At 43.2% G+C, this 24,583-nt stretch overlaps 1 protein-coding gene across 7 annotated transcripts in view; it reads right to left on the bottom strand.

Moving 5' to 3' along the window:
• Positions 1-1,899: 1,899 nt before the first annotated feature.
• Fcrl5 (Fc receptor like 5) overlaps positions 1,900-24,583 on the bottom strand; it is a 30,069-nt gene continuing 7,385 nt past the window's right edge. For 3 of the 7 annotated variants that reach the window (XM_069999990.1, XM_069999991.1, XM_069999994.1), the window contains exons 5-15: positions 23,879-24,157; positions 20,210-20,488; positions 16,500-16,778; positions 11,892-12,170; positions 10,086-10,364; positions 9,365-9,481; positions 8,054-8,081; positions 6,758-6,840; positions 6,489-6,557; positions 2,800-2,831; positions 1,900-2,722 (exon numbers count right to left, since the gene is read on the bottom strand). In XM_069999990.1, coding sequence (XP_069856091.1) covers positions 2,645-2,722; positions 2,800-2,831; positions 6,489-6,557; positions 6,758-6,840; positions 8,054-8,081; positions 9,365-9,481; positions 10,086-10,364; positions 11,892-12,170; positions 16,500-16,778; positions 20,210-20,488; positions 23,879-24,157 — 1,802 coding nt within the window. In that variant the 3' untranslated portion in view covers positions 1,900-2,644. Of the gene's footprint in view, positions 2,723-2,799; positions 2,832-3,349; positions 3,550-6,488; positions 6,558-6,757; positions 6,841-8,053; positions 8,082-9,364; positions 9,482-10,085; positions 10,365-11,891; positions 12,171-16,499; positions 16,779-20,209; positions 20,489-23,878; positions 24,158-24,583 lie in introns of those variants that run through there. The other 4 variants (XM_069999992.1, XM_069999995.1, XM_069999993.1 and 1 more) reach the window with 4 other exon arrangements.

Raw genomic sequence — 24,583 nt, 5'->3', positions numbered from 1 at the left:
CAAGACACAGATAGCATCATCCTCAGCAGGGTGTTGAGAGAACGGAAGGGGTTGGGGGACATGGAGACATAGGGGTCCCAAGGACTGATGACCAGGACTGGAGGTGGCATGGGGGAAGGGCTGCCCCTGCAGCCTCTGTGCAGAAATGTGTGGCTTTGGGGCAAGTGATTGTTCAGGCCCTCCTTCCAGAGACAGACAGAGTGGGGCAAGGGAGGGGCTGTTCTTTCCAGCTTTCTCTTTCTTCCTGCTCTCTTCCATCTGAATCCTGTCACTCACTTCCAGGGCGGGTCCTCCTTAATCCTCTCTGAAAGCATCCTCACAGAGGAACCCAGAAGTATGATTTACTTATCTCTTAGGCATAACTCTCCAATCAAATTGCCACACCCCTCTCATAACAGAAAGCTTGAAAAGCCACATGATACACTTGGAACTCAATTGCCTTGCATTTAAAGCAGTAACTATTGCTCTGATTTCCAATAGATGAAAGGCATTAATGAAATATCTTCTTCTTCTTTCTTCTTCTTCTTCTCTTCTTCTTCTTCTTCTTCTTCTTCTTCTTCTTCTTCTTCTTCTTCTTCTTCTTCTTCTTCTTCTTCTTCTTCTCCTTCTTCCTCTTCCTCTTCCTCTTCCTCTTCCTCTTCCTCTTCTTCTTCTTCTTCTTCTTCTTCTTCTTCTTCTTCTTCTTCTTCCTCTTCCTCTTCCTCTTCCTCTTCCTCTTCCTCTTCCTCTTCCTCTTCCTCTTCCTCTTCCTCTTCCTCTTCTTCTTCTTCTTCTTCTTCTTCTTCTTCTTCTTCTTCTTCTTCTTCTTCTTCTGCCTCTCCTCCTCCTCCTCCTCCTCCTCCTCCTCCTCCTCCTCCTCCTCCTCCTCCTCCTCTCTTTGCTGCAGCCACATCTGTTCAGGGAAGTTACATTCAAGGACAAACAGGCACCTTTGCAAGACTACTGGCTTGGCAAAGGCCTTCCCTACCCTTCCCTACCAGCTGTGCCATGTCTGGCATCTGACAACTACATACTACATGGCTGTTGTTTGGCTGAAACTCTGTGGCTTCAAACCTATTGACCTGCTGTCTGAGTTCTGATTCCCTAGAAAATAGCCTGCAGCAGAAGGCCATGTGCTAGCACAGGATGGATGAGTCTAATTCCAGGGAAAAAAACATGAAAGAGAATAAGAGGGGCTAAGAAAGAAATAGAACATATACAAGGGTGAGTATGTTCAAGTTGGCCTCAGATTTGCAACAAATGACTTGCTTAGTTACTTGGGATGTCCACATATCAAGCTTTTATGTTTCTCAATAGTGCATTTGCACTGTTAAATAATCCACTAAATTAAATTTACTCACTGGATTTATTATCTTCTTAACCCCCTTACACCATCATGCCTCCACTGAGCAGGGGATCCAGGGCGGAGGTAGGTCAGGCCATATCCCCACATGTCAGGAGGAACATGGACCATTACCTGAAAACCTGATTCCACAGTTATAGGAGCCATGCAAGCCACGGCTGTAGTCACTCCAGCCAGAACAGTTCAGTGCATCTGCTCAGCATCACTTGATGGCCAGCAGATGTAACCCAGCCCAATAGCTTTAGGACAATGTCCTCATCAATGGCCACAAAACACTGCATATTGAGCCTGAGAGTTCCTCTTCCAGATTCAGCAGCCCAAAGCTAATTCAGCTCCAAACCAAGGACAGCTTCAAATAAATAGTTGTAAAAAGCCATGCTACGAAGCCCACACAGCCTGTGCCAAGCAAGTGCCACCCATATGCAAAGTCATCTGCCCGGTTATAGTAGGAGCCTCCTTCTTTGCTATGTATCTTTCCTTCTTGATTTCTCCTCTGATTTCTCAAGGATTGACATCTAATGTATCTGACATTGAGATTGAAATTATGTTCCTGAAGCTGCAGGCACTTTTTATTTTTATTTATTATTTTAAAGAGGCAGGTTCTTAGAAACATAGGGCAGAGGCGAACATGAGCTTCTGTGCGAGTCCCTTGATTATGAGAAAGGGAGACTGAGGGGCTGGATCATGCAGGCCCATACATTCCTTCTGGACCCACCGGGGAGTTGTGTCAGTGACCCTTGCTTAGAAAGTGAGGAGGGAGTAAGGGCAGAGAAGGGCCGGGAATATGGTCCATAGGGGTTCCCTCCACAAAGAGGCAATGATAGGAGTGATGGTAAGACATGCATCTTCCTCACCCCAAATTCCATCAGGCAGTCAGGGGCTGGCCTTAAGAGTTTCAGACAGATAGAGTTTCAAGAGGGTCAAACACAGTCCTGCTAGAGAGAGGTTGATCGGTCCATTGTTCTTTGGGATATGTGCTTTCTGTTTGGCATAGGATGGTAGGAACTGCACCAGGCAGATGGTAATTGAGAAATACACTCCTAAAAGCACAATTGAGAGGCTGTCCTTGCTGAGGAACACCAGCAGTAACCACAGCTGAAGCCTACCAAAGAAGCCAGGAAAGGCAATGCCTGCAGCCTGTGCTGGGAATAACAGTAAACATACAACCAGCACAGGGTGGTAGCCTGGGAAACAAGCAGGAGTCCAGCAGGGCTGGATTTTCTACTTCGGCAATCCATTTGTCCCACGGAGAGGTGCAGCAGTTGAGGAGCAGCTGGACAGGTGTGCAGAATCATGTGTGCATCATTGAGGAGGCTGACAGTTGGGCTTGGAAGCCGAAGTGCATGCCACCTTCACCTCTGTGTAGATGACAGGGGAGCCCTAGTGGGGAAGGGCATGGGGGTGAGGTGCAGAACTTATGGGCCCACATGGGAGGCCATGCAAGTCAGGATACTCACCTTATTTTCAGGGACCATGGGTACAGAGGCCACTGTGGAAAGAAGAAGAGTATTCAGATGTGGAGACTGCCTGGAGCACTCTGCCCCTGTACTGCTGTTAGGCCTCCCTGTTCCTTTAAGCCTCTTTCTGTCCAGCAAGCATTCCAACAGCACTGACCAGCCCTCACCCCAATATCACCTCACACTTTGTTATATACTCTGAGCTGAGGACTCTCAAAAGAAGAAAATGATACTTTATCTTGTTAAGGGATTTGATTTTAGATTCATGTATGGATATGGAGAGGCCTGGAAAGAGCTTTATAGACCACTGTGGATGGAGCCCTGAGTCTGCCTTTCCTTCCTTGGGCTGTGGAGCAAGTCACTTAACTTCTCTTGCCTTGGTTACCTCATCTATATGATGATAGAAGTCAACATAGCATCTGCCTATAGGTCTGTTGTAAAGAATATATATATATATATATATATATATATATATGCACATATATACATATATATCATCACAACAAATGTATCTTTAAATTTTTTTTATTATCTTTAAGTAGTTGTACAAAGAAGTTCCCATTCTTGGAGCTGGGAAGGTGGCTCAGTGGAAGAGTGTTTGCCTTGCATGCATGAGGCCCTGGGTTTGATTCCTCAGCACCACATAAGCAGAAAAAGCTGGAAGTGGCGCTATGGCTCAAGTGGTAGAGCGCTAGCCTTGAGCTGAAGAGCTGAGGGACAGCGCCCAGGCCCAGAGTTCTGGTCCCATGACTGACAAAAAAAAAAAAAAAAGAAGTTACCATTCTACAAAACAGTATATAAATACAAAGTGTCTGATAATATTGTCACTCATTACCCCTAACCCACCCCTTCTCTCACTTAACAAATGAATCTTATACATGGATGTGTATGTGCTTATGTCTGTATAATTTCTATCATATATCATGCATTGAATAGTAGTACTATTTTTTCTCTCATATGCATGGATGCCACAGTGCATGTATATGACATGGTGCATATCATAAATATATATGCACAAATATGCTACAGGTACAGTTCTTTTTTATTTTTATTTTTGGTCAGTTGTGGGACTTGACCTCTGGGCCTGGCCACTGGCCTGAGCTCTTCAGCTCAAGGCAAGTACTCTACCAATTGAGCTACAGCGCCACTTCCATTTTCTGGTGGTTTATTGGCGATAAGAGTTTCATGGATTTTCCTGCCTGGACTGGCTTTGAACCTCGATCCTCAGATCTCAGTTGCCTGAGTAGCTAGGATTATAGGCGTGAGCCACAGGTATCTGGCAAGATACAGTTCTAAGGGATATACACTCACTTGCACGTGTGTGTGTGCACACATGCACACACACACACACAGGGTATTTGTAGCCCTCAGAACTATACCTAGCACATAAGAATTGCTCACAGAATAGATGTTAGAAGTTAACTGTTAATGCTAAATTATCTTCACACTGGAGTAAAGCACGGCATTGTCTACTTTGGGCTGAGTGTTAAGGATTCCTGGAACTACACTGAGAATTTTAATTCTGGAGCTCATTTGTGTGTGTGTGTGTGTGTGTGTGTGTGTGTGTGTGTGTGTGTGTGTGTGTGATTTATGACTTCGGATGAATCATTGAAAGTCTCTTCATCAGTGTCCTCATCTGTAAAATAGGCATAGCAGTGTTTACCTCAAAAAGAGTTGTAAGTTTGAATGAGCTCCTAGGTATTAGAGAGGTGTTACAGAGAAAAAACATGGGATGTGAACAACACAGTTCATTTGACTTTATAAAAAAGAAATCAGGGGCTGGGAAGTTGGCTCAGTGGTAGAGCGCTTGCCTTGCATGCCTGAGGCCCTGGGTTCGATTCCTCAGCACCACATAAGCAAAAAGAAAAAAGCCGGAAGTGGCGCTGTGGCTCAAGTGGTAGAGCACTGGCCTTGAGCTGAAGAGCTGAGGGACAGTGCTCAGGCCCAGAGTTCAGGCCCCACAACTGGACCAAAAAAAAAAAAAAAAGAAAGAAATCAGAAACTTAGGAGAATGTACTAGCTAAAATTACCTGGTACTTTTTGAAAAGCAGATTTAGAAAGAAAACCCTGCCTTGAAGGACCCTGCCCCCCTTTCCTGCTTCTGTCCTTCAGGCTGGATTGCTCCTTGTGGCCCCCTAAACATTGAAGACTGTTGACATAGACAGAGTACCAGCACAGAGCATCATCACGGCTGCTTAATACTGCCACTTTCACACCATTTCCACCACTATGTGCTATATCACCATAACCCTCTGTGGGTTAGCTGGAATTATGCCCTCCCTGGGTTAGCTGGAATTATGCCCTCCCCCAAAGATATCTACATCCTAATCAAGGAACCTGTGAATAGGTAATCTTATATGGCTTTTCACATGTAAAGATTAGAGACTTGGGGATTCTGAATTATCCATGTGAGTTCAATATGAATCCTTAAATTCAGAGAACGTTTACTGGGAAGAATAGTTACAATGTTGTGACGCTGCTGGCTTTGATGGCTGGCCATCAACCTGAGCTTTGCAGGTTGACTAACCTCATGGAAGGGAACACAAGCCAAGGGAAGTGGGCAGCCTCTGCAAGCTGAAGAAGCCAAGAAACACATTAACACTACAGCTCCAGAAAGACATACTGCCCAGCCCATACCAAGAATGGCTTAGTGAGACTCATGTCAAACTTTCTACCTATAGAACCAGAAGACAGTTTGTATTATGTAATCATACCAAGTTTATGGAAATTTGTCACTGCAGCAACCGAAAATAAATAAAAAGTAGAAAAGTCCTATTAGACTGAATGTGTCTTTATCCAAATTCATGTGTTGATGCTCAAGCTCTCAGTGTTACAGTATTTTTAGAATTTGGGCCCTAGAGATAATTAGGTCACAGTGAGATTCATACTTTTTTGACATGAGAAAGATAATTTCTCTGCTGTATAAGCATAAAGCAAGACGGTATCTTGTCAGGGCTGGGAGTGGGGTTCAAGTGGTAGAGCACTTGCCTGACAAATGTGAGGACTGGAGTTCAAATCCCAGTATCATTCAATAAATCAATCAAGGAGACCCTTATCTGTCTGTAAACCAGGGAGAGGGCTCTCACTGACAATCTAGCATCTTGGTTTTGGATGTCTAGCTTCCAGAACTATAAGTAATAAATGTTTGTTCTTTAAGATGCATTGTGTAGTATTCTATCATAGCAGCTAAACTGACAGAGAGTGGGGAATGATACTAAAATTCCTCTTTGCAGATGAAGATGCTGCAACTGGGAGGGGTGAAGGGAATTCAGGTAATGGCTTTGTTACACAAGTGATACTAAGGCCGTCTGCATAGAATAGAAAACACAATATTGCATGGGGGCTTTTGGATCTGGTCGTGGGGCCTGAACTCTGTGCCTGGGCTCTGTCCCTCAGCTCTTCAGCTCAAGGCTAGCGTGCTACCACTTGAGCCATAGCGCCACTTCTGGCTTTTTTTTTTCTGCTTATGTGGTGCTGAGGAATCGAACCCAGGGCCTCATGCATGCAAGGCAAGCACTGTACCACTGAGCCACCTTCCCAGCCCTTGCATGGGGGCTTTTGGATCATACAAGAAGCTCCAGGGACTTGGTGAGGGACAGCTCTATGCCTCATTGGCCAGGACCTGCTAAGGAGATAGAGACTGAGCTGAGATGAGATGCAGCCAGAATAGAAACTTGTCTTGGTCTTACCTGCATACGGCCTTTCCTTGGTGCACCACCGTACTTCTGAGTAAACCACATCTCCTCCTAGAGAATTTACTTAGAAAGAAGTTGGAAGTTCAGAAGATGCTAAGGTACTTATGTTTTATTTTAGCTACTTCCTCCTCCTCCCACTGGTTTATTTCTGGAAGGCCTAGGGCCCTCTGGGGCTGTGTGATGTCACTCCTCATCTTTTGCCACAATCATTTCATACACACACTCTATGGTCGCTGACAATCCAGAGGGCCCTTGGTCCTCACCATTGCTGTACACTGGTTGCAGTTCTACCCAGCCTGATACATTCGAGTAGGTGGGTTCTTGGGGTGCTGAGTCTGAAGGCCTCCTGTGAAACACAAAAATACTGATGCCTGACATAGTAGTTAGAGTGACTACATTCAGCTAGCGAGGTCTTTATTATAGAGTAGCTACCAAGCCTGAACATATAGACAAGTAAATAACAAATAATCGATGAGTACTGTATTAGACTAATAATGTTTTTAGTTGTTATGGCTACCCATATGCAATAAGCACTGTCTGTGCTAATGCCTATTTTAGTTAGGCATTATATTTATATTTAGTTCCATGCTGTCACCATACACATGAAAAATGGAAATTCTTTTTAAGAAAAGCTGTGTGTGTGTGTGTGTGTGTGTATGTACGCTGGAACTAGGGTTAAATCCAGAACCTGGGCATGCTCCCTAGCTTTGTTTGTTCAAGATCGGCATTCTACCACTTGAGCTACACCTCCACTTAGGGCCTTTTTTCTGGTTAATTGGAAATGAGACTCATGGACTTTCCTTCTCAGGCTGGCTTTGAACCACAATCCTCAGATCTCAGCCTGCTGAGTAACGAGGATACAGGCATGAGCCATTGGTGCCTAAGAAAAGACTTTTAGATAACCTTAACTACAAAAAGGTAAGCCTCCAGACAAGAAAACCACATAACCAGAAAGAGGGAGAGCTAAGATTCAAACCAGGCTCTAACATCTCTCTACATCTCCAAGAGATGGGAGTCACAGAGAAACCAGTAACCAGAAAGGTTATGAGGAAACTCTTAGTGATCTGAATACTTCTATCCAAGGGTTCCCAAGGGTAGTTTGTGAGCCTTAAGTCAGCTTTCAGGATTCAAGATGGTGGCCACATCGTACTGGAAAAGTGACTTCTCTGTCTTGCCAAAGTGCATGACTCCATCTTCTTGGCTGTCATCACAACTGGTTTTGACTGGCTTGGCCATGTCCAGAATTGTCCAGGCCATTGAAACAATATCATGTCAAGACACAGATGGATTCAGTGGCCACTTGGACAACCAAGCCAACAATGGTAAAATGGTGCAAGTAAATAAGTGAGAATCAATGAACACTTGATATGATAAGAAGGACAATGTAGCTAAAAGAGCAAGTCCTGGGAACTGTCTTGAACTACCCCAAGGAAGCTTGGGTACCATCCATTCAGCAATATATAATAGAAACTAGATTTTTTGTGACAACTGGATTCATTTCCATTTTTCTCTCCTATGGAAATTGCATGAACTATACAGAAATACTACCAAGGTCTTACCTGGTGGGGTCAGAGGCAGGCATTCTACCTGCAAAGGAAAACACAGAGGCATTGGATTCCAGAAAGGATGTTTTCTCAGGGGGCACAGCTCCAGGACACTCAGATCACTACCAGATGCTATTATTGATGTCACACTTCTTTGTTATGCCCAAGGGAGGACGTAGAAGGGACAAGAACTATGAAACTACTGACCTTGACCTCCAGGAGGGTAGTAGCTACTATGTGAAAGGGAGTAACAATGCACAGGCCTTTTTTTTTTGTCAGTCATGGGGCCTGAACTCTGGGCCTGGGTGCTGTCCCTCAGCTCTTCAGCTCAAGGCTAGTGCTCTAGCATTTGAGCTACAGTGCCACTTTCTGCTTATGTAGTGCTGAGGAATCAAACCCAGGGCCTCATGCATGCAAGGCAAGCACTCTACCACTGAACCACCTTCCTAGCCCACAATCCACAGTCCTTTAACTTGGAGCATTAAAGGCAATGACCTTTGGTCAGAGTACTTTATATACATATATAAAAATACAATAATGAAGTCCATTAAAAGATGTTAAGTGGTAGAACACTTGCTAGTAAGCACGAGGCCTTGAGAGATTTTTTTCTAAAGTTCGATAAATTATACTTCAGGCTTTCTTTGATTTACATGTGTTTATTACTATGAAATTTAATATATATCATATGCAAATACATATCCATATTACTTTAAAATCACTAAACTGTTTTGTCTGAATCACTATTACTGATACATATATATATACTCATTTGTTCTTTATACTAATTTTCTAATAAACTCATTAGAAAAAGGAAAAATGTTAAAAAGTGGGGAAGGAGGAGGGGAGAGAGTTATAAAGTGATTTTTTTATCAAAGTACATTAAATGCATGTATGGAACTATCCCAATGGAATGCCTTTCTAAAATAATTATATGCTAATAAAAGAAAAGGATTAAAAAGGGCAATAGGCCTTGAAAAACACACATGATTCAATAGCTGCAGGCAGGAATGTAGATTTAGAAATCAGTAAGTTTAGTTTTTGTTTTTACTGCTGTTTCTCAATCTTCCTCTTCCCATTTCTTGGAGTTTTGTATTAGGAAGACCAACTGTCATTCATGATGTTGGACAAATGACATCTCATTAGAGTATGTTTCCTTCAATCTTTCCCTCTGAGGGATTCAGAAGGAAAGGGAGGGGCCGTGAGACAGGAGAGGAGAAACTCCTGAGAGCTTGGGGGACAAGGGTGAATCATACAGTCAACATAAGCTGAGGGAATGGAGATGGAAAAGGTGTGGATCAAGCCAAGGTGCTCTAGGGTGCTACCCACCTGCTTTTCTTGAGAGCCAACAATGGAACAGCAATGCGCCAGCAGCCAGGACCACAATGCTGAGCAGCACCCCAGTGAGTCCTGCAGCCACAGAACCACTTCTATCTCCGGTCAACCCTGAGGGGAAGACTCCATACATAAACCCAAGGGAGAAACTGTGGTCTTGAACTGCCCTGAGTCCTAAAGCTGAGTAGGGAAGGAGAGAAAAGGGGGGAGGAGAAGAGGGAAAGGCAGAGGGAGGGGTGTGTGTGTGTGTGTGTGTGTGTGTGTGTGTGTGTGTGTGTGTGTGTGTGTGACAGAGAGAGAGAGAGAGAAAGAGAGAGAGAGAGAGAGAGAAAGAGAGAGAGAGAAGTGGGGAGGGGGAGAAGGGGAGAGGGGAGAGGAGAGAGACTAGTCTCAGCAGGAGCTGTGTGGCACAGTAAATAGCTCCTATCTGTGTGAAGAAGCTTGTCTGTATGTCTGAGGCAGGGCTGAGAGTCAAGATGGATGGCAGCCAATGAGAAGCAAGCATCTGATGAGCTCTAATCTCGGGGATGCTCTGTGCCATCTTTCCCATCCGCCAACATTACAGAAACACTTTACTACAACGGTATAGAGAGCTACTCGCTCTGTCTACTTGTCTCTGAGAACACTGTCCTGGATAAGCATGATGAAGATTACCAGTGTTCTTAAAGAAAATATGTGGTTCCTATCTGTGGCTTAGGCGTATTAGGAAACATACCTGTGACAAAAAGTGTCACCTTGTCACTCTGTTGAGCCCACAGGCGGTTATTGGCCTCACAGGAGTAGTTTCCAGAATGTTCTCTAGTCACAGAAAAGTTGAAGAATGCTCCTCCACCAAAAGGGGCTGAGCTATTCCCCAGGGTGATATTCTCATAATAAAACTGGTACAGGATGGGGGGCGAGCCGCTCAGGGCCTCGCAGAGAAGCTCCACCACGTCTCCCACCACAACTTGGGCCTTGGGTGCCCGGAGGGTGAGGACAGGGCGGGACACTGGAACTGAGAGAGAGAGAGAGAAAAAAAAAGAGAAAACTTTAATGGTGGTCTGCTTCTAACGTATTTATAAGGAAGAAAAAAATACTACAAGCAAATGAAATAAATCAGCTTTCAATCCTGGAAAATGGTTGAAAACACATATGATAGATAAAACAAATATCTTCGACCTACAAAAAGCTTCTCATATACAGCAATATTCAATAGAAGAGTTTAAAAAAGTATATATGAATCACTAAGTACTTCCAGTAGTCCATAAATATATAAAAGAAATTTCAACCCCATGATTAATTAAATAAGTATAAATGATCACAACTGTAAAATGTTATTCCTTCTCCTTTTCACCAGTTTGGCACTGGTTACACTGGTGAGGTTGTACATAAACTCCTAGGTGGGAATGCAAATTGAAGACACTTATATAATATAGTAATTTGATGATATATACCTAATTTATAAAAGATACAAACTTGGACTCCCCAAACCAACTCTTAATACCATATCCTTTTGGGATATGGACAAAAGGTAGGCCAACATAGTTGTACAGAGAACATGTTGTGGAGATGCAGCTTGGAATCTCAGCACTAAGAGAAATCAATTCTGAACTCAAGTCACCTCTTGGATGCAGGGATGGCTGCAGCAATCAATTGAGTAGGTTGGGTCTTGAGCTAGCATTCCACAAACACCTTGTTCATTTAACTTTGTCTCTATGACTTATGACACCCAGGGAATCAACCAAGAGGAGCCAATATTCCTACCCTGTATTTTGCTTTGTGTGACTCAGAGGTGTTTGCATCCAATGCATGGTCTCCTATTTCTGGGATGTTTTCCAGGGGCAGGAAGAATCAGCTTTTCCCTTCGCATACATCCCTTAGTTGAGTCTGCACACTCCATATTCCCTGTCTATAAAACTCATGGACTTCTAGGTCAAGAGATGACCAGGATTTTTCTATGTAGTGTGATTTTCCCACTTTGTGGATGAAGAAATTGAAGTCAATCTCGGCCCTCCTCACCTGTGCCTCTGCCTTTGAAGATTACCGAGTAGCTCTCCTTATATCTGTGCCTATAGCTAGTATTAATATACTTTTAAAATATGGTATGTAAGTAACAGTTATTTCCCAGTAATGGAGGATGTTTATGAGTAGAGGCTTACTCGGAGCCTGACAAAGAAGAGCCTGCTATTCAGGGAGCAGAACAACTACTATTTATACATTCTCTGGTTACTTTTTTATGTCATAATTTTCACATCAGAAAATAGTCTATATCCAAAAAAATTCTTCCTATTTTTTTTTACTGAGGAGTTTTGATCAGAACTCAAAGTTGTTTGAACAATGCTACTGGGAAAGTCCAGGTTCCTGAAAGAGTTTAACAGGTAAGACCCTGCACTTCCAAGAAGAGGCTCTGTAGCCAGGGCTAAGCAGGATCTTCATTCCAGAAAGCAGCTCCGAGGAGCACTGCTGCTTCATTCTCAGCTGTTAGGAAGAAAAGACACCATCAATCTGCAGCTGCTGCTACTAGTGGGCGGAGCCAACTCACCTATAACATTGATGCTCACCGCCTTACTCTGCTGGGCTCCAGCAACATTACTGGCTTCACAAAAATAGTTTCCAGAATGTTCCTCAGTCAGAAAGAGGTTGAAGGATGCTCCTCCTCCAGAGAGGGCTGAGCTGTTTCCCAGGTTGACGTTCTCATGGTAAAATTGGTATTGGATTGGAGGTGAGCCTGTCAGCGCCTCACAGTGAAGCTCCACCGTGTCCCCCACCACAGCCTGCGTCCTGGGCATCCTGAGTGTGAGACCAGGGTGGGACACTGGAACTAAGGGAGGAAAGACAGGCATCAGCTTCTTCTGTTTGAATGTGTTTTTCCACACTAAAGACACTTCTAATGGGAGATGCTTTTCTTAATTTGTAATATCTTGTGATACTATTTAGAATGCAAATATGATTTCTTCATAGAAATCTTGGGAAAGGAGAATATTTATGTAGTAATATATATATACATATATGTATATACATATATATACATATATATGTAGCTTGGAGTAATTAGATATATAAATTCAAATTCAAATTCAAAACATGGGTTGCACTGAAACTGAGGCATTTAACAGAAAGAGAAGTTGCTTCCATAGGAAATGAGGGACAGAAGAGAGCTATTGTTTACTTAGCCATGGGTGTAACTAAGTTAGAAATGGGGTCCACATGAGAATTGAGTATTGGTCACTATATGTGCTTGTTTTCATGTTCATTCACTTAAAATTAACAAGTAAACAATAAGTTCCAATAACTGATCTGAATGGTAGGAATTCAGTGATCAGAAAGACATAGGTTCTGTTCTTATGGAATCTAACATTCTGAAGAAAAGGTAGACAGCAATTGAATAAAAACACAAAAATAGAATTAGATAGATAATTGCTACAAATAAAGACAGGGCGCTATGAAATGTATAACCCTGGGAACTGATCTAAGAGGGATTAATCAGGAGAAGCATCTTCATGAAGGGACATTTAAAATTTACTATGTGAAGGGGAAAGGGAAGAGGCTGGCAGGCAGGCAAGCAGTATGTGCAAAGCCCCAGTTGAGAAGAATTTGGACACATTTGAGTTATTGGAATGACACAGCAGCAGTAATATAAGAAAAGTGTCCAGCTGGGCGCTGGTGGCTAACACCTGTAATCCTAGCTACTCAGGAGGCTGAGATCTGAGGACCTCGGTTCAAAGCCAGCCCGGGCAGGAAAGACCGTGAGACTCCTATCTCCGATAAACCACCAGAAAACCAGAAGTGGCGCTGTCACTCAAGTGGTAGAGCGCTAGCCTTGAGCTGAAGAGCTGAGGGACAGTGCCCAGGCCCAGAGTTTGAGCCCCACGACTGACCAAAAGAAAGAAAGAAAGAAAGAAAGAAAGAAAGAAAGAAAGAAAGAAAGAAAGAAAGAAAGAAAGAAAAAAAGGAAGGAAGGAAGGAAGGAAGGAAGGAAGGAAGGAAGGAAGGAAGGAAGGAAAGAAGAAAGGAAGGAAAGAAGAAAGGAAGAAAGAAAAGTGCACAAAGAGTGCCAGGCTGGAGAGCTAGGCAGAGCTGTGTAAAGTAGGCTGCATGTTTTATCCTTTTCCATTAAGTAATGGAAAGACAATTTTGACCTCAGCAAAACCCTTCTCTGCCAGGGACAGTTTTGGGATAGATGGATATTTAGGTGACATCAAAATAGTTAAAAATGATAGTGGATTTGACTAGGATAGTAACAATAGAGATAGAAAAAAGATCTAGAAATATTTAGGAAGTAAAATCAATAGGACTGGCTATGAGCAGTGAGGGAGAAAGATGTCAATGGATGCACTTGGATTTTTGAGTATATATTTAGATAGATAGAGGGATCTTTCACAGAGACAGGGTCACTTGGGAAAGACAGGACTGAGAGAAAGGTCAAGAGTCACGTATGACAGATATTTAGGTTGATGAGTTTTTAAAAAAAAATTTTTTTGGGGGGTAGGTCGGTCATGGGGCCTGAACTCTGGGCCTGGGCGCTGTCCCTCAGCTCTTCAGCTCAAGGCTAGTGCTCTACCACTTGAGCCACAGCCCCACTTGCGGCTTTTTCTTGTTTGCTTATGTGGTACTGAGGAATTGAACCCAGGGCCTCGTGCATGAAAGGCAAGAGCTCATGATGAGGTTTTGAGAAATGTGAGTGGCATGCTCAGGTGCTCAGGTGGGCATCATTAGAGATGACAGCACCTTTTATATACAATATACACAGGATCAAAGCTCTGGAACATGCCAGTGCTTAAAGGCAATCTGTAAAAGGAGTATCTAGTAAAGACCGAGAGAGTTGTCAGAAGAGAGAAAAGCTGGAAATGATAGAGTCACTGAAGCCAAGGAAAGGACAGTTTTACAAAAGAAGGAATGATTTTGTTTTGTTTTGTTGGCTGTGGGGTCTGGGCACTGTCCCTGAGCTCTTCAGCTCAAGGCTAGCGCTCTACCACTTGAGCCACAGCACCACTTCCGGCTTTTTTTTCCCCTGCTTATGTATTGCTGAGGAATCAAACCCAGGGCCTCATGCATGTGAGGCAAGTGCTCTACCACTGAGCCACCTTCTCAGCCCAGAAGGAATGATTTTTTTTAAAGTAATACTTTGGAGAAATTAAGTAAGGCAAGGATTGGAAACTAGCCATTAGATCTAAATACATTGGGAATTGTTGATGACCATTGTGAGATCATTTTGATGGAGAGTCCAGAAGACCCTAATAGGTTAGAACCTAGTACGTAATGAGGAAATGGAGACAACCTGGGTGACAGACTCTGTCCAGAAGTTTAGTTATAAGACAGGAGTGGGTGGAGCCAAAGGAAGATGCAAGTTGCTCAGTGAGATGAGGATCAAATTACGTTTTTTTCCTATTAGTCATAGAAGAAATGCAGCATGTTAAATGCCAATGAAGTGGTGTTACAAGTAGGGATATGTTGAGAACTATAGAATAGAAAGGGTGTAATTATTTTCTAAGAATGGCTGGGGGCATCGCTCAAGTGATGGAATACTTGCCTAGCATAAGCATGAGACCCTGTCTATATTACCAGTTCCTGAGGATTCAGGAAAAAATGGAATGTAGAGATTAGATGATCTGAGATATGCCCTGACACAGGGAACAGAATCCTCTTCTCTGAACCTTAGGAAGAGGAAGGTTGGTTTATTAGGTAGATACAGAGATACTGAATTTGGTGTTGGGAATCAATGTGGTATTGTTTGTTTTGTCTGTTAAATTAGGGACAGAATGGAGGTGTTAGTGAACTAGAGGTTCCATTGAGGTATAAGAACAATAGTGATAGGAGTGTTAAACCAAATTGAAAGGTAAGAAGTTGTAATCAGAAAACAAGTGCTTATAATGGAGTTGTGGGAGTATGTAGGAATGTATATGGAGAAGTGGGGGTTGGGTCACACAAATGGACACTGCAGTCATACGATGATGACAGAATGTGGAGCAGAAAGGAAGGTTGCGAGTGAGGTGCTGAAGCCTGCATTGGTAGTGGGCACTGCTGAGTGGTCAGACTGTGAACAGAGGGACACAGTGATACTGTTAAACAGTAAGAAAGCAAGAGAATGAGGTTGGGACATCTTCCATAAATAGCCCTCAGGGGAAATACAGGCCTCTCGGGCAGAAGGAGAAATATGTGAGCCAGTAAAGGCATGTATTGGCCTTTATATTGATAGAAAACTACAGATAAATCTCTTCTGAACTGAAACACACTGAACTTCCTGTCTTTCTTTCTTTCTTTCTTTCTTTCTTTCTTTCTTTCTTTCTTTCTTTCTTTCTTTCTTTCTTTCTTTCTTTCTTTCTTTCTCTTTCTCTCCCTCTCTCTCTCCCTCCCTCCCTCCCTCCCTCCCTCCCTCCCTTCCTCCCTTCCTTCCTTCCTTCCTTCCTTCCTTCCTTCCTTCCTTCCTTCCTTCCTTTTTGGAAGGTCATAGAACTTGACTCAGGGTCTGAGCTTTTTCTGGGGGAGGGAGGGATACGATCGTGGGGCCTGAACTCTGGGCCTGGGCACTGTCCCTCAGCTCTTCAGCTCAAGGCTAGCACTCTACCACTTGAGCCTCAGTGCCACTTCCGGCTTTTTTCTTGTTGCTTATGTGGTGCTGAGGAATCAAACCCAGGGCCTCAAGCTTGCCAGGCAAGCGCTCTACCACTGAGCCACCTTCCCAGCCCGTGTGGGTCTGAGCTTTTTTGCTCAATGCTAGCGCTCTACCACTTTGAGCTATGGTGCCACTTCTAGTTTTCTGGTGATTAATTGGAGATAAGAGTTTTATGGACTTTCCTGCCCAGGCTGGCTTTGAACCATAATCCTCTGATCTTAGCCTCCTGAGTATCTAGGATGACAGATGTGAGCCACTGGTGCCCAGCTTTCATTTCTTATTGATCACAAATCACCGGAATATAGTTTGTACTTTGAAAAGACTACTCCTCTGTTAGGGGATTTGAAGCTGAAATGGCTGAAGGGTGCAGCTAACAAAGGCAAGCTGCCATTGCAGCATGTAAAGCTGGACTCCACAGGGAGGCTGCGCAGGCAGCAGGCCTGTGATGTGGTACAGCAGGCGGCTCTTGAGAGCCTGAGCTGCAGCCCTTCCAACTGCAGGGGGTGGGAGCTGCTCTGACCCTTGGGCTGCACATACCGATGACATTGAGTGTTATTGTGACACTGCGCTGGGCCTCCTGGCCATTGTTAGCTTCACAGAGGTAATTTCCAGAATGTTCTGCAGTCAAGGAGAGGTTGAAGGATGCTCCTCCTCCAGAAGGGGCTGTGTGTGTCCCCAGGATTATGTTCTCATGGTAAAACTGGTACAGGATGGGGGGAGAGCCTCTCTGGGCCTCACAGTGAAGTTCAATCGTGTCCCCTACCACTGCCTGGGTCCTAGGAGTCCTGAGGGTGAAGGTAGGCTGGGACACCGGAACTGAGGAAAGAAATGGGTTAGTTGACACTGGTGTTACGTTGTTTTTAATCAAAAACAGCTCCTACTTCAAAAAGAACTAAACACTAAAGAATTTTATAGGATAAAAATGAAAAATTCTACCATTTATCTTATTTTTGTTTTCCAGAAGTTGCCTCTATTAGACATTTGGTCTTCTCCACCTGCAGTGTGTGTGTGTGTGTGTGTGTGTGTGTGTGTGTGTGTGTGTGTGTGTGTGTGTGTGTGTGTGTGTGTGTGTGTGTGTGTGTGTGTGTGTGTGTGTGTGTGTGTGTGTGTGTGTGTGTGTGTGTGTGTGTGTGTGTGTGTGTGTGTATGTGTCTTATTCATACCTCTTAAGTTTGAAGTATAATAGCCTCATTATCATTTATCTTTTGATGTACATATTCAAGTTTAAGACATTTTTAAAATTCTATCTTTGAGTTTTGTTTTGTCTTCAGTTTGGTTTTTTCTTTTTTCTTTCTTTTTCTTTTTGTCAGTCATGGGGCTTGAACTTGGGGCTTGGGTGCTGTCCCTGAGCTCTTTTCTGCTCAAGGCTAGTGCTGTACCTCTTTGAGCCACAGTGCCACTTCAGATAAGAGACTCATGGACATTCCTGATGGGGCTGGCTTTAAACTGCAATCCTTAGACCTCAGCCTCCTGAGTAACTAGGGTTACAGGTGTGAATCACTAGTGCCTGGCTTTAGTTTAGTTTTCTGACTTAACTCTAACTATATATCTTGTATGTGGGTAAGAAACACTTAACTCCACCTATGGGATATATATTATCTAGTGCCCATATTACACTTTTTGCAATTATTTCTGTATTTTCGGTTTGCATTTTGTACTTCTCAGACTGATTCTTCATTTAGTTGACAGTGCAAATAGGTTTTTTACTTTTTAAACTTTGATTTTAGTCTAAAATAGCTTTGCTATTCATTTCTCCTAAGTTCTGCTAGATCATTTGTGTGATCTCTTATTATATTGTCATATCTTCTTTGATCCCTGTTAACTCATTTTTAATATTTAAACTTACTTCAATTACATTGAGAATATTTAGAAGTGTTTTCATTTTCTATAGAAATTCTTCCTCACAAAAGTGTTATGTGTTCTTCATATGTATATATATATAGATTTGCTTTTAATTTACACACAAGCACACACATATACAATATGGTATAGCATAATATTTCAATGTATTTATAGGATGTATAATGTTCACATCAGGGTAGTTGTTTTATTCATTGATCATTTCTTTGTCTTGGGAACATTTCAAGTTCTGTCTATGAATTGTGTTCATCTTTGCTATCCTGTTGATGTGCTATATGACATTTGTCCTATTTCCTTGCACCTCTGTTCCCATTAACTACCTGGCTCCATCCCCTGCACCTAGCTTCTAGTAACTACAATTCTGGTCTCTAATTTATGAGATCAACTAATTTATCTTCCACATATACATTATAACATGAAGTATTTGTCTTTCTGTGCTTGACTTATTTCACTAATGTAATGTCCTCAATTTGTCTACTTTACTTACTTTTGGGGTCTTATTTTAAAAATGGGATCCTATCAAATTATAAGACTTCTGTTCAGCAAAGAAAACAATAAACAGAATGAAGAGACAATGTGTGGAACAAAAGATATCTGCAAAGGACTCATCTGACAAGGGATTGATATACAAAGTAGACAAGGATCTCAAACAATTCAACACTCAAAAATAAATAACTCAATCAAAACTGGGGAAATAATCTGAGTAGCCTTTCTATTTCAAAAGGATAATGTACAAATAGCCAAAAATCATATAAAATGCTTATGAATCATTAATAAAATGCAAATCAAACCACAACACAATATCTCAGCTCAGTTAAAATGGTGATTATACATATATACAGGAGCTGGCAAAGATACAGAAAAAAGGAAATTCTCATACACTCTTGGTAGAATGTAAATTAGTGTAGTCATTATGGAAAGCGAAGTAGAGGCTCAAGAAAAACTAAGAATAGAACTCCAATATGATGTAGCTAGCCCACTTCTACATGTGCGTCAAAAGGAAAGGAAGTTGGTATGGCAAAGAGACTTCCCTTTACAATTTTAAATGAAGACATGCAAAGATTATTACAGTGAACACAGTGTTTTGCTTTTCACTTATCCTGCAATGAATGAAGTTATAATTCAGGGTCTGATATTTGCTGTTGGAGTAGTGTGTGTGTGCAATGTGTTCAGGAACCACAGGACTGTCAATAGACCTGAAATCAATCTGTGTCCTTGGATTGGGCCCCAGTCTTTCAAATAATGCAGATTTTTCTGCCAGAAAGTCTGTCTGACTCACAGTAAAAGTTTCCAGTTCATAGACAACTTGTTTGCTAAAGTTTGTAAGTTCTGGTCAGTTGATATAAGAAGGTGCCAAGATCACTGTTTTCTCTTACTCTTCGTGTCTCATCTCACCTCAGCCTCTTTTTGTTCATTGAATTACAGATGCTGACTGAGCTCCTGCTTTATGCCATGCACAGGGATGTAGGGAGACCTAGACTGGGACTGTCTTGTTTTCACAGTTTGCTGACAGAAAAGAAAACAGAAGTAAAGGGGCTGTAGATACCGTTAAGTGCCAGAAGATAATAAAACATTAAAGGGTGCATTGAGCTTGAGAGCTCTGACTTTAAAGTCTTTTGGGTGTTTTGAGAATACATTATATTCTGGGGGTATCTTTTAATTCTTCAATCTGGCTTCCAAACAATCTTTCCTATTTTTCTTTCTCCCTGGATAGTCTTCTAACAAAGTCTTACCCACAGCATCACCTGAGCCTGTATTCTTGTGATGGGAAATAGTCTGACATGCCAGACTTGAGATTTTTTTTTTAAACTGTAACTATCCTGTTACTCTGCAAAGGAACAGGATATTATTCTCTTACAACAAAGGTCCCAGTGTGAACAGAAGCAATCTTGCTCCTCAGTTGGCACCTTGGTGATAGTTACACTGGTAACCAGGAGTTATACAACTAGGGTTTGTATTCTTTTCTGAATCTATGCCATACTTCTAAAAATGTTTAGTACATTATAATGCAGACTTGCCCCTTTATTATTACTTTGCACAATTAACTCATGCTAAAAAAAAAATTAAAAGAATAATGAAAACATGGAAACAACCTATATAGCTATCAAGAGCAGACTTGTAAAATAGATTAAGATATATGGGTAAGGTGACATATACTGCACAGCCATTACCATGAGTGAATATGTGTCGACACCTGCGTGTTCACCAACCTGGAAAGCTGTGCACAGCATACGATGAAAAGCAAAATAGTAGGTAGAGAATCACAGCACACACATCAAACAATCAACCTCCCTACACTACGAAAACTATGTAGAGACCTGCTTGGAAGAAAGTTCATCCGAGGGTCTTTGACCAACATCAAGTACTGGCCAGAACCCAGAGCTTACCAATGACAAAGAGGCTCACAGCCTTACTGTACTGGAGCCTCAGATGGTTTCTGGCTGTGCAGTAGTAGTTTCCAGAATGCTCTGTGGTCAGAGGGAAGCTGAGGGATGCTCCTCCTATAGAGGAGGTTGTGCTGCTCCCCAGGGGGACACTCTCATGATAGAACTGGTACCAGATGGGTGGAGAGCCTCTCTGGGCTTCACAGTGCAGTGTTGCCATGTCTCCCTCCAGGGCTTTGGCCTTAGCAGTGCTGAGGCTGAGGACAGGCAGAGACACAGGAACTGAGGGAAAGAAAATCAAAGACCAGCTATTTTGCCTTTCTGTAGATTTCCATTTGTGGTCAGTGCAAAGCTCCTGTCTCCCCTGGTTGGGAGGGCAGCCTAGCAACCTCCTCAGCATCTCCAACAGCTCTAACCCGCCCCTGTCTTGCTGTTCTTTTCTAACCTGATCCTTTCCCTTCAGACTTCTAGCTCCTTTCCTCCAGAGGCCCCTTGTTGAAGTGACACCTCCATTTGGCAAAGGAGAGGACTTCCTCAGGGGAGACATTGCGTGTTTTGCTGCCACCAGATTCATGTGTTTTCCTCTATCAGCTCTTTCCTCTTTTTCCCTTGACCCACCATTGTGGGAAAACCCTCCCCACCCCACCCTTTCCTTCCCACCATTTTGAACTTCCTTTTCAGCCTCTTGTTCTCTATTTCTCTTTTACTCTGGCTGGCCTGAGGGCTCTGTCCTTAACCCACATAGTCTTGCAAGGACCTCTTTTCTACTTCTGAGTTCTCCCTGAGCCCACACTCACTCTCTCATTTCCATGTAAGAAGAGGAAGAGGAAGTCAGGGAGGGAGTAGATGGCGCCTGTAGTCCATGGAGAGCACACAACTGATCCTGGGAGGGCTTTGGTGGTCAGAGCTCATTTCTAATGGATTGTGCCCACGGCCCCTTCCAGACCTAACTCTTCCCTTCTTGTCTTTGGCAGATGATCCAGAACATTGAATTATTGGTGACTCATTGGGTCTTTATATTTAATGTGAATTTCTCACTACCTGTGGTCTTCCTTAAGGATCCTCAGGTGTGGTTTGATAACTGATTCTTTGAGTGACACCTGGCCCTTTGGTCACTGGATTGCTGGCAACGTTGTTGGCTTCCCGGGAATATACCCGAGCATGGTTACTTCTCACCATGGACCTCCTCAACTTTGCTTTTGAGGACAAGTACATCTTTGTTCATGCTGCTTGCCTCTTTCGTACCAGACTTTGCTGAGCCTGGGGACCCCTTCTACTGAGCAGAAGAACACCAATTCCTGCCCTTCAAACACCAACTCTAGGGCTAGAAATATGTGTATTTGGATGTTGGCCAGAACTCCTAAATAAAGAAAAATGACACACATGGGACTCTTAACAGTGAGTGGCTTTGTGGATGGAAAAGAGCCAGAGGATAAATTCTGCTGATCTCCTGTGGGAAGTTGGCCTGGGGTAGATTTAGGCTTACTCTCGTGAAGAAGGAGGAAGGTGGGGAAACTTCAGCCCATAGCTGTCTGGGAGGTCCCCTGACTCCTTCTAGGGCTTGTAAAGAGTCTAGCCAGGAGTAGAAGCAACCCTGCCCAGCCTGCCCTCATATCCACCCCTCCCCGATAGAGCAAGATCAGCCATTGCAAAGATGTTACCAGCTGCACCAAAGTTGGGGCATATGGGGGTATGAAGTGGACAGGAAGATTTGGCATCAGGGGGAAATAGCAACTGCACTGTCTAATTAGAAATGAGACATTGACATGAAGAGTAACCTCACCCTAGAGCAAACAATTTTTAAAAAACTAGGGCTTCACGGGGCTGGGAAGGTGGCTCAGTGGTAGAGCGCTTGCCTTGCATGCATGAGGCCCTGGGTTTGATTCCTCAGCACCACATAAGAAAAAAGAAAAAAAGCCAGAAGTGGCGCTGTGGCTTAAGTGGTAGAGCGCTAGCCTTGAGCTGAAGAGCTGAGGGACAGCGCCCAGGACCAGAGTTCAGGCCCCACGACCGGACCCCCCCCCCAAAAAAAAAACCCCAAGAAAACAAACTAGGGCTTCAATTCAAGACCTCACACTTGCTAGGTAAGCACTCTACCCCTTGAGTCAAGTCCCGAACCCTTTCTGTTTTAGTTATTTTTCAGATAGGTTTCCCCCCCCCCCCCCCCCCCAGGCCAGCCTGGCCCACAATGACCCAACTTACACCTCTCATACAGATGGGTTTACAAGACAGTTCCATTATGATCAATGTTTTGTTTTTGTCAAAATGAGATCTGGCTAACTTTTTTTTGCTAGATCTGACCTGAAACTTCCCAATCTCTATCTCTTGAGTAATGGGGATTACAGGCATGAGCCATTGTACCTGGCTCTTGAACAGCATTTCTTCTGTAGCATGATCAAAGGAGATGAGGTCAGATCGTCCCCATTAAGTAGGGTAATCCGTGATGGGTATGATTTCAGGTAATGATGACAAAGACACTGTCTTTGGAGTTATTCTCAGGTCTTAAGGACAAAGGATGTAAACTGAACAGAGAAGGAGAAGGGGCAATGGGTGGAGTTTCATCAACTGTGCTAAGGAAGAGGCTATGCTAGAAATTGTTGTGTACTAATCATTGGAAACTTGCTGCCCACCTAGTGTGAATTGTTCCTCCTTAAACCAGTGACCTTAAAAACATCTGTTTCCAGGCCGGGCGCTGGTGGCTCACGCCTGTAATCCTAGCTACTCAGGAGGCTGAGATCTGAGGATCGCGGTTCAAAGCCAGCCCGGGCAGGAGAGACCGTGAGACTCCTATCTCCAATAAACAACCAGAAAACCGGAAGTGGCGCTGTAGCTCAAGTGGTAGAGCACCGCCTTGAGCTGAAGAGCTGAGGGACAGCGCTCAGGCCCAGAGTTCAAGCCCCACGACCGACAAAAAAAAAAAAAAAACAAAAAAAACATCTGTTTCCAGCCAAGAACCAGTGGATCATGCTTGTAATCCTAGCTACTCAGGAGGCTGAGATCTGAGGATTGATTAACCACACCAAAACTGAAAGTAGAGGTGTAGCTCAAGTGGTAGAGCACCGGCCTTGATTAAAAAAGCCAAGGGAGAACACAAGGCCCTGAGTTCAAGTCCCAGTACCTGTATAAGAAAACAAACACCCTACACCTGGTTTTTTTTAACAGATTATTATGCTGTGTTTTTTTTTAAACTTTAGGAATAGGAATACATTTATGGGAAATGCTATCACCTTCAGCATTTCCTCCTCACTTAGGAAAGTGGATATCTCAAACTATATGTCCCTTTCTAATACTCAAATAGATTTCCTGGGAAGACCAAATTAAATCAGGTAGAGCCTTTGGCCATTGGTTAACAATCTTGCTTAAGAGCTTACACAATTTTAGGAACTTAGGAAAAAGCAATATCCCTGTGAGGCATTTATTCCCCCAGCTGTTTGTCCTTTCATTTTTTCTTGTATTTAAGACTTGATATGGGAAGTGGCGCTGTAGCTCAAGTGGTAGAGCGCTCGCTTTGAGCTGAAGAGCTGAGGGACAGCGCCCAGGCCCAGAGTTCAAGCCCCACGACCGACAAAAAAAAAAAAAAAGTAATAATAATAATTAGAAAAAAAAAGACTTGATATGTATCTCCACAATCCCTCTTTCCCCATCCCCCGACATACAAATCTCAGTACTCACTTTGCACAGGAATTTGGAATGGACGGCTGGTTTTCCAAATATCGTAAGTCCCTGCCTTGCATATGTAAGACGTTGAATCTTCTTTCCTTATGGCAGGAATGTGATACTCTGGGTCTTGGCTGCAGACTTGCCTAGAAATCAGGTCATCTTTCAAGAAGCAGAACTTGAGCTGGACATTTGATTTTTGTGGCGAGAGCTGGGTGTCACAGATGAGGTTCACTGGGCTTCCATCTGTGGGCTGGGAAGGTCTAGCAAGTAGCACAGGACGCGGAAACAGTTCTAGGGGAAGAAACACAACAGTTCCCACAGCAATGAAGCTTAGAAAGATTCTGGAAAAACCACAGTTTACCCTCAGCACCAGCAAGCAGAGTTATGGCACCACATTCTCCAAAAAACATGCAAGAAAGGGATGCCATTTATTTTATTTTTCATTTTGGCCAGTACTGGGGCTTAAATTTAAGGCCTGGGAGCTGTCCCTTAGCTTTTATGCTCAACAATAGAGCTCTATCACTTGAGCAATAGCTCCACTTCTGACATTTGGTTGGTTAGTTGGAGATAAGAGTCTAATGGACTTTCCTACTTAGGTTGTCTTTGAACTTTGATCCTCAGATCTCAGCTTCTAGGATTATAATAGCTAGGATTATAGGTGTGAACCACCAAGGCCCAGCCAAGGGACACCACTTCTTGTTTCTGACATCCTTCAGT

The sequence above is a fragment of the Dipodomys merriami genome, unplaced genomic scaffold, assembly GCF_024711535.1.
Source record: "Dipodomys merriami isolate MVZ:Mamm:240054 unplaced genomic scaffold, mDipMer1.0.p SCAF_56, whole genome shotgun sequence".
In the NCBI taxonomy this organism is placed as follows: domain Eukaryota; kingdom Metazoa; phylum Chordata; class Mammalia; order Rodentia; family Heteromyidae; genus Dipodomys; species Dipodomys merriami.
This window is presented reverse-complemented; position numbering and strand designations above follow the sequence as displayed.